Source organism: Sinocyclocheilus anshuiensis, unplaced genomic scaffold (genome assembly GCF_001515605.1).
Source record: "Sinocyclocheilus anshuiensis isolate Anshui unplaced genomic scaffold, SAMN03320099.WGS_v1.1 scaffold343, whole genome shotgun sequence".
NCBI lineage: Eukaryota > Metazoa > Chordata > Actinopteri > Cypriniformes > Cyprinidae > Sinocyclocheilus > Sinocyclocheilus anshuiensis.
The window spans coordinates 1161918-1177375 of NW_015549598.1; the positions used below are offsets into that span (position 1 = coordinate 1161918).

Consider the following 15458-nt stretch of genomic DNA (forward strand, 5'->3'; position numbering starts at 1 on the left):
CATGTCGGCCAGACACAGCCAGAGATGGCGCTCCTGGACCACCATAGTGGACATCGCACGACCCAGAGACCGCGCCATAACCTTCGTCGCTCGTAGCGCGAGGTCCGTCGCGGTGCGGAGTTCCTTGAGAACTTCCGGGTCATGACCACCCTCGTGCAAGTCCCTCAGTGCCTTGGCCTGGTGCACTTGCAATAACGCCGAAGCGTGTAAGGCGGACGCAGCTTCTCCACAGGCCGTATAAGCACTGCCGATCAAGGCCGTAGATCAAGGCGATAGAAGGTCAGGAGCAGAACGATAGAACCGCTCGGCTCTGGAGCGAAAAGCTGAATATGCGCTGCATCTGCTGCCTACTTATACTCACGCTGTGATCAGCGGCAGCTGGATGCAATAATCGCATGCCAATGTGCATTGGCTCGTTTAGTTTACACTCGAAGTAGATTGGTCCCTCTAAGCGAGATCCCACGTCATCCGACGTGATGTCGAGAGTGACCGACTGAAAGGGAACACAGTGAATCAGGAAGGAAATGAGTGACTCCTCAAAGCTTACAGTTTTAATGAATCTCTTACCGAAATGTACCGTGGTAATTCAGTTTCCACCAAAAAAGTAGTTATTGCTACTCTGATAAAACTGTGGTACTGTAACTTCACTAACAAAAAAGTAATACAGTTACTATGGTAATACCATAGGTGTTGAGTCAAGTACCATGGTTTGAAGTGGACTACCATTCAAAAGTTACGGGTCAGTAAGATTTTTTGTTTAAAGAAATTAATACTTCTATTCAGCAAGGATTCATTAAATTGATCAAAAGTGACATCAGTAAAGATGTTTATAATGTTACAAAAGATTTCAATTTCAAATAAATGCTATTCTTTTGAATGTTCTATCCATCAAAGATCCTAAAAAATGTATCAAATCTATCAGTTCCCACAAAATATTAAGCAGCACAACCGTTTTCACATTGGTAATGATAAAAAAAATAATTTTTCCTGAGCAGCAAATCAGCATATTATAATGATTTCTGAAGGACCATGTGACACTGAAGACTGGAGTAATAATGCTGAAAATACAGCTTTGCATCAAAGGATTAAAATACATTTAAAAATATTTTTAATTAGACAACAGTCATTTTCATTTGTAAGAACATTTCTCAAAATTGCTGTTTTTAATATTATTTGATAAAAAAGATAAAACATTTTAAAAAATCATACCGACCCCAGACTTTTGAACGGTAATGTACTGTACCTCAGAGAACAATGTAAACACCATGGTAAATGAATATGATAATCATTCAGTACCATGGTATATACTGTTTGAATGAGATCCCATAATGCATTATACATTTTACTCTTAAAACTAATAAATATTATATTTTGGTGGAAATTATGGTTTATAAGTAAATTTTTTTGTAAACATAACAATGATTATAATCATTTTAATAAATTATTGGCATGTAAAAACATCAGGTTTCAAATAAAAACAGCTCTAATAAGTGATATTACAACATAACAACACTAACCCATGCAGGTGATTTCTAATGAAAACTCAGTGACAGTCCAAACTGAGTCATTCAATGTAAAGGTCAGCCAGAGATGCACAGTATGACATTTTACATGATCACATTGGGTTCAGCAGCTATTAAAAGCACAAGGAGATGTTTCAGGCTTGCAGATGATAACAGTGTTTTGAAGACTATTTATTGTGCAGATGACCTCTGGATCACCTTAAAGTAACATCAAACAAATATCCCAGCTCATAACAGCACTGTAACTTGCACAAGCAGGCGTTTACTATTCATTGCCATCTTTATGTGTCAAGCAGCTGTGCTTGCATTAATGCCATATTTAACTGAACGTCTGTTAGAGGGCGCTGATAAAATCATATGCCCGACATAACCCGACATCTCATTATCATCTCCCTCATGAATTATGTCTGAGGACATTTGAATAAAACACTGAAGTGATGCTGCTGATGTCCGAGCTGTGAATAAACGCACCAAACGTTGCCTGGAAGTTCTGCTGTGTGTTATAAACCGAATCTGGGATTGTTCTGTGCAAATGTGAGGTGTATGTTAAACGCACAGAGTTGTGATCGGTGAACTCACCCGCGGATGTCGGATGTGGGATGGACGCGCCAATGCGAACGACCAGGAACAAAAATAAAGGCACCATCGCGGGGAAACTTGTGTATGTCCGCTGGTTCTCCCGTGACGCCTCGATCCGTCCCGTCTTTCAGCTGTGATGCAGATATAATGGCAGAGAGACTCGCGGTGAGGATGTCCGGTGATGCTGTGACTCCGAGCAGTGATGCTGCTGCTTCTTACTGCAGTGATGAAGATGATGATGGAGACTCGACACTGGCAGGATTCACAGCATCAGTGTAGACGCACCCACTGATCCATTCATCCTCAGAAAAAAGAACTTTCATTTTATGTAGTGCATTGAAATGTAGCTACTTGAGGTACTTTACAGAGTAAAACAAAAAGAAATGAAAGAAAAAATTAATAGAAATAGAAGCACTTATTTGATTTGACTTCAACAATCCCTGACGGCCACGTGCAAATTTAAAATTAGTTAATGGCCCATACACACACCATATCACTATTTTGGCTCTTTCTTTCCACGATTTTATTCATTTATTTATTTTTTACAAAAAAATCACGTCTTAAATCGTAGATAATCTGGTGTGCTCTTAATTATTACAAAAAGGCTTATTTATTACGCATATAGGCTATTATACTACTTCATATAGCGTAGGCTATTCATATATTTACAGTAGCCTATAGATTTATTAAAAGTTGTGTGTGTCTGTCGCCCTCTGTAGGCCCACAGCATTCAACAATAATGTTCATGCATCTTCGAATTAGCCTAATTTATCATTTTAACCCGATGTGCTTATTTCGCATAAATTGCCTCTAATAGCCTATTATAACTTGAGAAAGAAAACATAAAAATATCATATTTTAACATAATTTATACAATTAGCCTATTGTCAGTGTTGGGGGTAACGCATTACAAGTAACGTGAGTTACGTAATCAGATTACTTTTTTCAAGTAACTAGTAAAGTAACGCATTACTTTTTAATTTACAAGAGAATATCTGAGTTACTTTTTCAAATAAGTAACGCAAGTTACTTTTTTTCCAATTTATTGATTGACAGCTCTGGTGTTGCCATGGTGACAGAAATCAGAAGCTGTTACTGTAGTTCTAACATAAATATGAATATGCATTAATTCATCTCACTTAGATTCAGTATTGCTCAAAATGAATAAAAATAATGCAACTCAGAATATGACGCAAACCTGCAATAATTAAATGTTAAACAGCACAAATATCCTTTATGTATTTATTCCCATTCTATTAACCAATGTCTTCATTACTTTTAAAAGTAACTTTCCCCAACACTGCCTATTGCTGCCTCAGTAGCCTACCTCGCATAAATTACCTCTAATAAGTAAAACGGCTATTCTGATTATCCATGTAGCCTATAATTATACTCATCATTAATGATTAAAAACGTATAGCCTATACGTGTTATAAAAAGTTTCTAGAAAAAAGTTTCTAGAAAACATTTAAAAAAATTATAACATCATTTCTATAGTTATTTTTACCTCAGTACTGTAATACATTAAACCGCCTCTAATAGGCTACTCGAGTAAAACGGCTATTCTGATTATTCGTGAACTTATGTTTAAATAACTTTAGGTGACTATGGTATTTTGGGAGAAAGTTGTTACCATGGTAGATTTTGTGAAGGGTGGCAAGGCACGGGCACGCGGCGGGCGGGTTCACGCGAGGTGGGAGTGTTTGAGGGGCTCAAAGACTGCGCGAGACTTCACAACACAACTCTCAACATGAAACTAGCCAACGTGAGTGAAACAACAGTAACGCAAAACTTCCTTAACATCATCTTTAACTTCTCTTCCCCACTTTTTAACACTCATACCTCACTGTAAATAAGCCTAAGATCTCAACTAACCTCAAACGCTGGACTTTTGTGGTGTCAAACTTGGCCAGAACCAAACTAAGCTAACGGGCTAACGCACATAGCCGTCATTTGTATGCAGATTTAATTTATGCTGTTTTTGTTTAGTCTTATCCTAGCTGAAAATGTAGCTCCTCATAATGGATTTGATGTTTATTCCCAGTTAAATAAGGTCGTGTTGTGATTACAAAGGCAAAAATGCGCTAGCATCATGTGTAAACAATGGTATTTCTAAGGCATATTACAGTATTTCTAACTGTGTCCGTCCTTATTTTCAGATTAGGAGAAAATCAAACAATGAAGACCTGAAGCTGTCTGTCTTGTGTTAGACCCAAACCACCACACTGAATTAGAGAAAACTCTCCTAAAAGGGAATAAAGGTGTAGTTGTGCATTTCAGGAGGGGAAACCCTCCTGAATTTTGTCAGCTTTCATTGTCAGCTTCCCAGGGTGACAATGATGGCAACCCAGGGTGGCGGTGAGGAGCCTGATCCCTTTTCGGTGGTGACCCGGATGGCCGGGGTAGGAGGAGAAGGCACCACCCATTTACCAGCCTGTCGTGGTCAGGGGATACAGATCTCAGACCTAGGCTCAGCTTTGTCCGTCCATACCACGGTTTTACCACCTAAACAGCCTCCTGGGGTCACATATTCTGTATTTGGGAAGGATCCGAGACCTGGAACGGTCATGTTTACCTCAGAGGGAGGTGGTATTGGACATGTTATATTGGGGTCTTTTTCAGGAGTTGGGAGGGGGATGTCAGATCCTCCACATGAAGGTGCTGTTGGTCGGATACCATCTGCATCGCTGAGTCCCGAGGTTTGCCTGGCAGCCCCTTCGATTCTTCCGCTGGGCATCGTTGAAGAAGGCGATGCTCTGGATGTGCAGGAAATTGGGGAGGATGAGGAAGTTGTTTTAACCCTCACCGCGCCGCCTCCTAATCAGTGAGTCAGTGTAATATGACATTTTGCATCCCATGAGTGTTTAAAGAGATAGTAAACTTTAAACACACCCCCCCCCTTCAAAAAAAAAGGCTGAAAATTAGCTCACCCTCAGGCCATCCAAGATGTGGATGAGTTCATTGGAACCGATTTGGAGAAGTTACATCAGCACATGACTTGCTCGCCAATGGATCCTCTGTAGTGAATGGGTGCCACACCACTCCAGTCCATCAATTAATGTCTTGTGAAGTTAAAAGCTGAGTGTTTGTAAGAAACAAATCCATCATTATTATAATAATAATAATTATTATTATTATTATCATTAAGCTGTTTTAATTTTTTTTAACTGTTGCTTCTTTCCTAAATACAAGTCCATAATCCATAATAACGATTCCTCCAAAAGTCCATCCTCTGTTGCCATCTCACATGGATTTGTTTCTCACAAACACCCATCTTTTCACTTCACAAGAAGTTTAATTGATGAACTGGAGTGTGTGGATTACTTGTGGATTATTGTGATGTTTTTATCAGCTGTTTGGACTCATTCTGACGGCACCCATTCACTGCAGAGGATCCACTGGTGAGCGAGTGATGCAATAACATTTCTCCAAATCCGTTCAGATGAAACAAACACATCTACATTTTGGATGGTCTGAGGGTGAGTAAATGTTCATTTTTGGGTGAGCTATTACTTTCACTTTGAACTGTGATGAAAATAGTAAAAGATCATTTGGTAAGTACATAATAGAGTTTGTAACTCTACAGGTGGTATCATGGGAAGCTGGACCGGATGATCGCAGAGGAGCGTTTGCTTCAGGCCCGGACGGCTGGCAGCTACCTTATCAGGGAGAGTGACCGCCGACCTGGCTCATTTGTGTTGTCCTTCCTTAGCATGACCAACACAGTCAGCCATTTCAGGTGTTTGTTTATCTGTTATCTTTCTCCGCAGCTTCAGAAATCTTTATTTGCATTCGTTTTAATCTAAAAGGTTTTGTGCCTAGATAATGGAGATGATGTCTGTGACCTGAGTAATGAATGTTTGCAGGATCATCGCCATGTGTGGAGACTACTACATTGGAGGCCGTCATTTCTCCTCTCTGTCGGATCTGATTGGTTATTACAGTTACGTGTCCTGTCTGCTGAAAGGAGAGAAGTTGATGTCACCAGTCGCCCCTCCAGAGGTAGACATACAATGAAAACATTTTGTATTATTTATTAACAGAAAAATTGACTGTCATTTTCACAATAAATAAAAAACAATGTTTTGTTTTGTAAGCCTGTTGAAGACCGCAGGAGGGGTGCGAGCAATTCTCCCATACACCAAAGTGCCTGAAACTGATGAGATCAGGTCATTTGATTTTTGATTATATGTTATTTTCAAATATATACACTAATGTGTAAAGTTTGGGGTCAGTAAGGTTTTTTAAGAAATTATTACTTTTATTCAGTTAGGACACTTTATGTTGATCAAAAGTGAGAGTATAGACATTTACAATGTTATAAAAGATTTATGTTTCGAATGAATGCTGTTCTTTTGAACTTTCTATTCATATAAGAATCCTGAAAAACAATGTATCATGGTTTCCACAAAAATATTAAGCAGCACAGCTGTTGTTTTTTTCTATTGATCATAAGAATCTTCAGCATATTAGAATGATTTCTGAAGGTGACACTGAAGACTGGGGTAATGCTGGAAATTCAGCTTTGTCATCACAGGAATAAATTACATTTTAAAATATATTCAGAAAGCTGACTTAATTAGACTTCTCTTGCTCACAGTTTCTTCAAAGGCGACACATTTATAGTTCATAATGAACTGGAGGACGGCTGGTTGTGGGTGATGAATGTCCGAACAGATGAGCAGGGTCTTATAGTCCAAGACCTGGTGAAGGAAGTGGTGAGTAGAAACACTGTTTAGATTAAAAAATTAACATGTGTCATAACTGGAGGAATTTGAATATATACAGTATTTTGACAGGGTGTCCTATATTATCACATTCACAGGGGCGTGAAGAAGACCCACATGAGGGGAAAGCGTAAGTTTGATTATTTTGTTTTGATTCCTAGTTGAGTGGTGTTAGTTTCCAGTAGTAGTACAAACTATATACTGCATAAAATTAATAGAAATATTCATGCCACATCTCTTATGATCTGCTCAACATCTTCTGTCTATTTCAGCTGGTTTCATGGCAAGATCAACAAGCAAGAGGCTCACAACCTGCTGATGACCGGTCAGTCAGATAAAATGTTTAAAAGCAATAAATCACAAAGGGTTACACCTGCTTAACTCCTGTAATCACTCTCCCCAGTTGGGCAGGTAGGCAGTTTTTTAGTGCGCCCATCTGACAGCACACCTGGGGACTATTCGCTGTACTTCCGCACCACTGAGCCCATCAGGCGCTTCAAAATCAGCCCCACACCCAGCAACCAGTTTATGATGGGAGGCCGTTACTACAACAGGTAAATGCAAATTGAGCATGTTATGGCTTTTGGAATGTATAAAATTGAGTTTCATGACACATATTGCTTGTGTTTTCTTGTTTTTGTTTGTATAGTATTGATGACATCATTGAGCACTACAGGAAGGAACAGATAGTTGAGGGCCACAACCTCAAAGATGCTCTATCTGTCCAAGTATGTGCAACAGCCACTTTTTGAAAACTAATTCATTTTATTCATGTTATTGTGTGAAATGATTTGAAATGTGTGATTTCATCAGCACCAGGAGCAGGTGCTTACTGACACCGTCGAAGGCAAAGAAATCTACAACACCATCCGTAGAAAGACAAAGGACGCTTTCTATAAAAACATTGTGAAGAAAGGATATGTCCTGTTCAATAAAGGTATTGCTAACATTTCGGCGTAATTTTACATTGAAGGCATTATCAAAATAATTTTACTAAGATATTTTGTCTTGTGGCTCTTATAGGAAAAGGAAAAAGATGGAAAAATCTGTATTTCATCCTTGAAGGGAACGATTCCCAGCTGATCTACTTTGAGAGTGAGAAACGAGCAACTAAACCAAAGGGTTTAATCGACTTGAGTGTGTGTTCTGTGTACGAGGTCCATGACAGCATGTTTGGCAGGTTTGTTTCTCACTGTGTTATGCACCGATAATAGTTCAACTTCAGGTTCGATTGAAATAACTGTAGGTATCTTTTGGTTTTTCTGCAGGCCAAACTGTTTCCAGATAGTTGTACAGCACTTTAGCGAGGAGCAGTGTATCTTTTACTTTGCTGGAGAGACACCGGAACAAGCTCAGGTACCGATGCCTTCATTAGCAATGCTGGCTAATACACTTTCATCAGAGTAACACTGTCCAAGTGTTAAATGATTTTTCATATAAGTGCTCTTTTGAACTTTATTTTCATCAAATAATCATAAAAATGTAATATGTAAAGATACCAAGTAGCACAGCTGTTTTCAGCATTGATGAAAATATGAAATGTTTCTTGAGCAGCAAAGCAGCATATTTGAATGATTTCTGAAGTAACATGTGACACTGAAGACTGGAGTAATGATGCTGAAAATTCAGCTTTGCATAACAGAAATAAATTACATTTAAAAATATATTAGCATAGAAAGCAGTTCTTTTAAATTGTACTAATATTTCATAATATTATTTTTATTGCTGGTTTTTTATCAAATAAATTCAGCCATGGTAAGCATAAGAGACGACTTTGAAAAATATTAAAATATATTACCGAAACCCAAACCTTTGAACAGAAGTGTATATATATTAAAATTAGATTAATAAATAATCTGTTTGGCTGTAATATTGTCATTTTGCAGCAGCGAGGATGGAAAAATTGTTTTGGTTGCACTGTAGAACACTGTGAATATAATTCTGTTCAGTTTATTCGTGCTCACTTCTTACACCCTTCAACTGCATAGGACTGGATGAAATGTCTGCAAACCTTTTGTAATAACCTTAGGAAGCCCAGCCAGCCCTGCTCAAACAAACGCCTGCGTCAGGTAAATGCTCACTTACTTCCTGTTGTCTCATGTTATATGAATTACAGCAGTGTTACTCCTCATTTGTTACTCACATGTATCTTTACAGGTCAGCAGTTTATTTCTCAATGTTGAGGAGGCTCACAAACTTCCCAGTAAACATTTCACAAATGCCTACTGCAACATTTACCTGAACAGCATTCAGGTAGCAAAGACCCATCCGCGGGAGGGCCAGAACCCTGTGTGGACAGAGGAGTTTATTTTCGAGTAAGCCGCCTCCTCAGATATTGATATTAATTTTCTAAAATTGAAAGTTTTTATGAATGTTTCTCAATATTCCTGCAGTGACTTGTCCAGCGAAATCAACAGGTTTGAGATCAGCCTGAGCAACAAGACGAAAAAAAGCAAAGAGAATGATATTTGTACGTTCCTTCTTATTACTTCATGTTCAGACTTTCAAAACTGTTTTTGTATGAAGAATGACATACGCTCTTCTCCCGCAGTGTTCATGTGCTGCCCTCTGTGTCGGCTACAAAGGGGTAAGATGATTGACGAGTGGTTTCCCCTGAGTTCCCACGTACCTCTAAAGAACGTGGCATCCAGTTCACTCCGCCTGAGAGTGCGCTACTCTGTGGAGAAGATCATGCCCGTGGAAGTGTACAATGAGTTAAAAGAGGTGGGATTTCACTGGGAACGCACATGAGTTTATATATAAAAAGGGTCAACAATTAACTAAAATTCAGTTACTGGCCAGTTGGCTAGTAACTGGCCTAGTAATGACAACATATCGCATTTCAGTCATAATATAGAAACATTAGTCTTACCTCTGTTGATGAAAGGGCAGTTATTTTTATTGAAAAAATGCTGATACAAGGAACTGAGGAATCAATGCAATGTTGCAACAAAAATTCTGTATTATTGATTATTCAGTGCAAGTTGAAGTTTTTTTTTTTGCCCATTTTAATGTCCACCATTTAAAAGCCAGTTAAAAGTCGATTACTTAGAAAAGCTTTAGCACACTTTTGTCTAAAAAAAAAAAAGCCACATGATTTAAGGTGTTATTCATCCAGTTATATCCTGAAGTCAAGTAACGCACTATATAATTTCCCACAGAATTTCCCTTAGAAATATGTCACATTATTATGAAAGCCTGTTTCTGCCATGGAATAAAAAAAGATAGGTAAAAGAAAGGTAATTTAGACTTTTTATCTCGCAATTCTAACAAATAAAAAAATTGAAAAACAGACTTGCAAGATACTGTATAAACTCAGAATTGCAAGTTAACATCATTGCGAAATATAAACTTGCATATGCTAGGAAAAAATATGTGTAATTTATTTTTTAGAAAAAAAGCCACAATTACCTTTTTTATTTTTCTATTTTGTGGTGTAAACAAAAAAATGTCACAATTGCAAGATGTAAACTAAAAAATACAGAGTAATGACCAGTGAGAAATATTTTTGGCAGTTGAGACCATTGTTATTTTAGTTAATTATTTATTATTTATATATTTTTAGGGTATTTTATTAAAATTTTTAGAATTAGATTTGTATATTTTCAGACTACATTTGAATTTTAGTCATATTTTCAGTAATTTTGTTGTGCTTTTGTCATTTATTTTTAAATATTACTATTTATGTTAATTTCCTTTTACTTCAGCTTTAGTTTTAGTTGTCTTAAGTTTTTATTTATTTCCAGTTATTAATGTTAGTGCTTTAATTTAAACTTATTTCTGTTAGCTGTGAAGGTAACATTTCAAATTTTAGTTTAAGTATTTCTTTTCATTTCATTTCAGCTGTATTTCAATTAACAAAAAAGTTTTTAATAGTTTTAGTTAACAGTAATAACCCTGGTAGAGACAAAAATGATTAGTAATTAGTTTACATTAGAACTGGTAACTCATTCCAGCATATATTATTTAATCTTTTACAGCTAGTTCTGCTGAAGGAGTTTCATGTGATCAACGCTTTGGCCCACGTGTGTGGACAGGACCGTACTCTCCTGGCCAGCGTTCTGCTCAGGATATTCAGACACGAGAACCTGGAGGCCCAGCTGCTCAGAGAGCTCAATGACCGTGAGATCAGCGCTGAAGGTACTTCTTTTATTCCTCGTTATGCTGCATGGCTGAATTTGTTAGAATTATTCACAGAGTTGCTTGTTTTTCCAGATGAAGCTACGACTCTTTTTCGCGCCACCACTCTGGCCAGTACTCTGATGGAGCAGTACATGAAGGCCACGGCCACTCCGTTCGTTCACCATGCTCTTAAAGACACCATCCTCAAGATCATGGAGTCTAGACAGTCCTGTGAGGTATCGCTTAGATTTTTTTAATGCAAACTAAAATGGCATAGACATGATCATGCTTAAAGGCACCATATCCTTCTTTTGTAGCACCTTTTTCCACTGAGGTCTACTAAAAATGCTAGTTAAAATTAAAAAGTCATAATTGTGACTTTTTTTCCCCGCGTACGTCTGAGAAAAAAGTTTGAACTCTGAGATGTTAACTCACAATTGCGAGTTTATAACCTTTGTCATTTTTTTATTCCGTGGTGGAAACATGCTTCCATAAAAATAAACAAATAAATAAAACGATAATTTAATTACTAGTTTAATTATTAGGATTAATTATTATATTATAATAAATTGTTTTTAATAAAAAAAAAACATCCTCTCTTTAACATTTTGAATTAAACAGAATCTGTAATACTTTAATATCTAAATGACCTATTATGTTTCATGACTGGCTAACCTGTCTGCATGTCAAATTATGCAACCAATAGGCTTCAAAAATTAATGAACCATTTTTGGATCTGATGTGTCTTATGGCGCTTTTCCACTGCGTGGTACGACTCGGCTCGGTACGGCTCAGTACGGCACGGCACGGTACGGCTCGGCACGGTTTGCGTTTCCACTGCAGTTCAGTACCGCTTTAGAGTGGGTGGGATTATTCACATGTCGTTATAGTTGTAGTTTAGTAGTCTCCTAAAAAAAAAAACTTTTGCATTCCGTATCGCCCCATCAAGCTCTCACTGGTCTGCTCCTCTGCTATCAACGAGAGAAACGTCTGTACTTCCGCAACAGACAACAAAACTTTTTGGTTGTTAAAAAAAAGGTGCGCTCGTTCCAAACAGTTGTGTTCGATCCTTCGCTGGCTGTGCTGATTTAAATCTAGCGGTTCTTTTGTGTTTGTGTCGCAAGTTCAGTGACGCAGGTAGTGACAATTCTCTCCGGCCAATCCGTGATCAGCAGAGTTTACATGTCACGTTTTGGTAACGGTACGGTTCACTTGGAACCCCAACCGAAGTGGTACTAAAAAAAGTACCAGGTACTGTACCCAGTGGAAAACCCCCCAAAAGTGAACCATACCGAGCCGTACCGTGCCGTACCATGCAGTGGAAAAGCGCCATTAGTCTAGTCATGTAGATTGGTCATTTTTGAATGTATACTAAAATTTTTATGCCTGGTAAACATACTTTGTTTCCACTGTAAATTAGCTCAATCCCTCTAAACTGGAGAAGAATGAGGATGTGAATGTAAATCTCGCTCATCTTCTGAGCATTGTGTCCGAGCTGGTGGAAAAAATATTCATGGCTGCTGAAATCCTCCCTCCGTGAGTCACTGACATGACTTAAGGACTACTGCCAATAAATCAGAACAATGATATAATGTGAAAGAATAAAAATCTACATATTGATGACTTTTTTGCAGGACTCTCAGGTTCATTTATGGGTGTTTACAGAAAGCTGTACAGCAGAAGTGGCCCAGAAACACAACCATGAGAACTAGAGTTGTAAGGTATGGAAATTTCTGTTTTATTGCAGGACATTTTGGACTTTTTTAGAATTAAATATGATTTAATAAAAGTAAATAAATAATTTAATACATTTAATTAAAAAATAATTAAAATTGTTCATTTCATTAAATACTATTTCAACAAATATATATGTATGTAGTATTATTTTAATAATAATTAATATTTACATATTATAAAATATTAAAGTTATTGTGATTTTTTTTTTTCCGTCTCTTCCAGTGGATTTGTCTTCCTCAGATTGATCTGTCCTGCTATTGTCAACCCAAGAATTTTTAACATCATTGCTGGTGAGTGCAGATGAAAACAATTTTTTTTGTGAGCTGTGAATTACCAATTGAATTTGTAAAAATTCAAAAGCATCACCAACATTTTTGGCAAGTTGTAAATGAATAAACTTCAAAAAGTGACATTCTATCTCTGCAGACCCACCTTCCCCTGTCACATCCCGGACACTCACCTTAGTGGCCAAAGCGGTCCAGAATCTGGCCAACCTGGTGGAATTTGGTGCCAAAGTAAAACAAACACTTTAAATGGATTTTAATAGATTTTATAGAGTTTCCATGTTCCATAATTGTTGCTTTCTTCAAATACTTAATTTTGTCCCATCTCAGGAGCCGTACATGGAAGGAGTAAATCCATTCATCAAGAGCAACAAACACAGAATGATCAAATTTTTGGACGAACTTGGGGTTTGTCAGTTTCTCTAAAACGCCTCGTTTTACTGCAAATGTTGCTGAAAAAAATGTGGTGTAGGATTGACATGGAAACAATTTTGCTATTAACAAAGAAACATCAAGTAACATTGAATACAAAGACTGAAATTGTATTTTCTTGTTTTGAATATATATATATTTTTTATTTATTTACAACTTAAAAAAAAAAAACGTTTTTGCAGTGTAACTCGGTCTTGTAAAAAATAAATTAGATGTCCTCCAGGGGGCACAATTGCTCCAGAGTCCACATTTATCAACATGGAAATACTCAACCACACTAACCACAATGATTAAGTCATATTCATGTGCCTTGTGCCATATGTCTAGTGTGTCTTTACTATTTGCATACATTTGCTCTTTTCAGAATGTCCCAGAGCTGCCTGAACCCACAGAGCACTTTAACACTGACCTGGCCCGTGACCTCGCTGCCCTGCACCAGCTATGTGTCACACACTTAGATGAGCTGAGGATACTCAGTAATGAGAGGGGCTCGCAGCAGGTACCATTATAACTTCTGAAATGTTTTATGATGATAGCCAGTATTTATGGTCTCATGTTGTGTGAAATTGTTCTGTTTCTCTCACAGCACATCTTGAAAAAACTGTTGGCAGTCACTGAACTTCTGCAGCAGACCCAAACTCAGTATGCAGTGACCAACAGCAGCCGATAGACTGCAGGATTTCACTCTGCTACACACTTTAAAAGCTTTTACATGTCTGTTTTGTGACATTATAAACCACTTTTGATCATAGACGTTACATTAGACAGAAAAGGCAGTGAGTGAATGTTTGTTTATCTGCACTCCCTTATTTACAAGGATGTGTTTTCATAAAGAGAAGAAATATGAAGAGAAACGTTCCACAGTTGTCATAAAAAGAACAGTGATGTTTTCCAGGTGACAGTAGTGATGTTGTCAAGGTTCATAACAACTGTTTGCGTTCTGCAATGTCAAACACTATTACAGTTTCTTCTCTGAAAACAAATTATAACCACATTTTACTGAAAAATCTGTGATGCTTGACAAGTGGTGAAGGAAAAAACACAAGTAAACTAACTGAAGCTGCGAAAAACATGCCTAAAAAGACCAAATATACTTTCGAAATTTACACTCTGATTAAGAGAAAACATTCTTTATATCTGATTTTATATATCTGTCTGATATAGGAACTACCCAGAAGTGCAAAAGAAGGTATTTTGTATCAAAACTATTTTCATACTTGGAATCACATGCTTTTTGCTTTTGAATTTTGCTTTTGAATGATTTCCTGACAATATGCATAAAGATGTGAGTGAAATTACACTATCAGGTAGGCATGCACTCATTTAATACGTTCTTGTAAAAATACAGTGATTATGTTTTCTAATATATATATATGCAAATAAATCAAAGGAATTTTGTCATTTGTTTGTCAATTTTATTTTTGAATTTCTTACCATTTCTTGATTTTGGTGTTTATTCTGTGTCCTTTTAATATGTTGTATAAATCAATTGTAAATCAATGTGTCCTGAAATCAATCAATGATAGTCTCAAGCTTAGTCTGAAGCCTGAAAAAAAATCAGCCTCTGATTTTCTGTAAAAAATCAAGACTTCCCAAAATCTGCAGGCTGGCCCTCAAATCTTGGCAAAACTTGTGTAGTGTATTCCAGCCTTAAGCTCACAATAATGGATTTTTTCACATAATTAAAATTTCACATAATATATATATATATATATATATACACACACACACATACAATTCTATTCAATAAAGTAATTATCAAAAAAAATGCTAATGTTCAAAATTTTACCTCTAGATGGCATCATTGTATTTCACTGAATCAATGATCTGTCGAAAATAAGTCCTCTGTGCTTGTGTGGAGTTCAAAGCTGTGCTATGTTTTTAATTCTTTTATAAAACGTTCACTATAGAATATAATCACATCACTGAAATGTAATATACAAGCAAATAAAAAAAAAACTAATTGTTCAATCCTTCCGCTAGAAGATATAGTTCCGGACATTAACGTTAATATTACACATCTATTAGCGCTGCGCAGTGATACACACCGTAAC

At 37.0% G+C, this 15458-nt stretch overlaps 1 protein-coding gene and 1 pseudogene across 3 annotated transcripts in view; one reads left to right on the forward strand and one right to left on the reverse strand.

Annotated features, from left to right (window-relative positions):
* Positions 1 to 2312, reverse strand: part of LOC107658618 (EGF-like repeat and discoidin I-like domain-containing protein 3) — a 30198-nt gene extending 27886 nt beyond the window's left edge. For all 3 annotated transcript variants that reach the window (XM_016447234.1, XM_016447233.1, XM_016447232.1), the window contains exon 1: positions 2103 to 2312. In XM_016447234.1, coding sequence (XP_016302720.1) covers positions 2103 to 2169 — 67 coding nt within the window. In that variant the 5' untranslated portion in view covers positions 2170 to 2312. The remainder of the gene's footprint in view (positions 1 to 2102) is intronic.
* Positions 2313 to 3783: 1471 nt separating this feature from the next.
* On the forward strand, positions 3784 to 14780 carry LOC107658617 (ras GTPase-activating protein 1-like; annotated as a pseudogene).
* Positions 14781 to 15458: the final 678 nt, after the last annotated feature.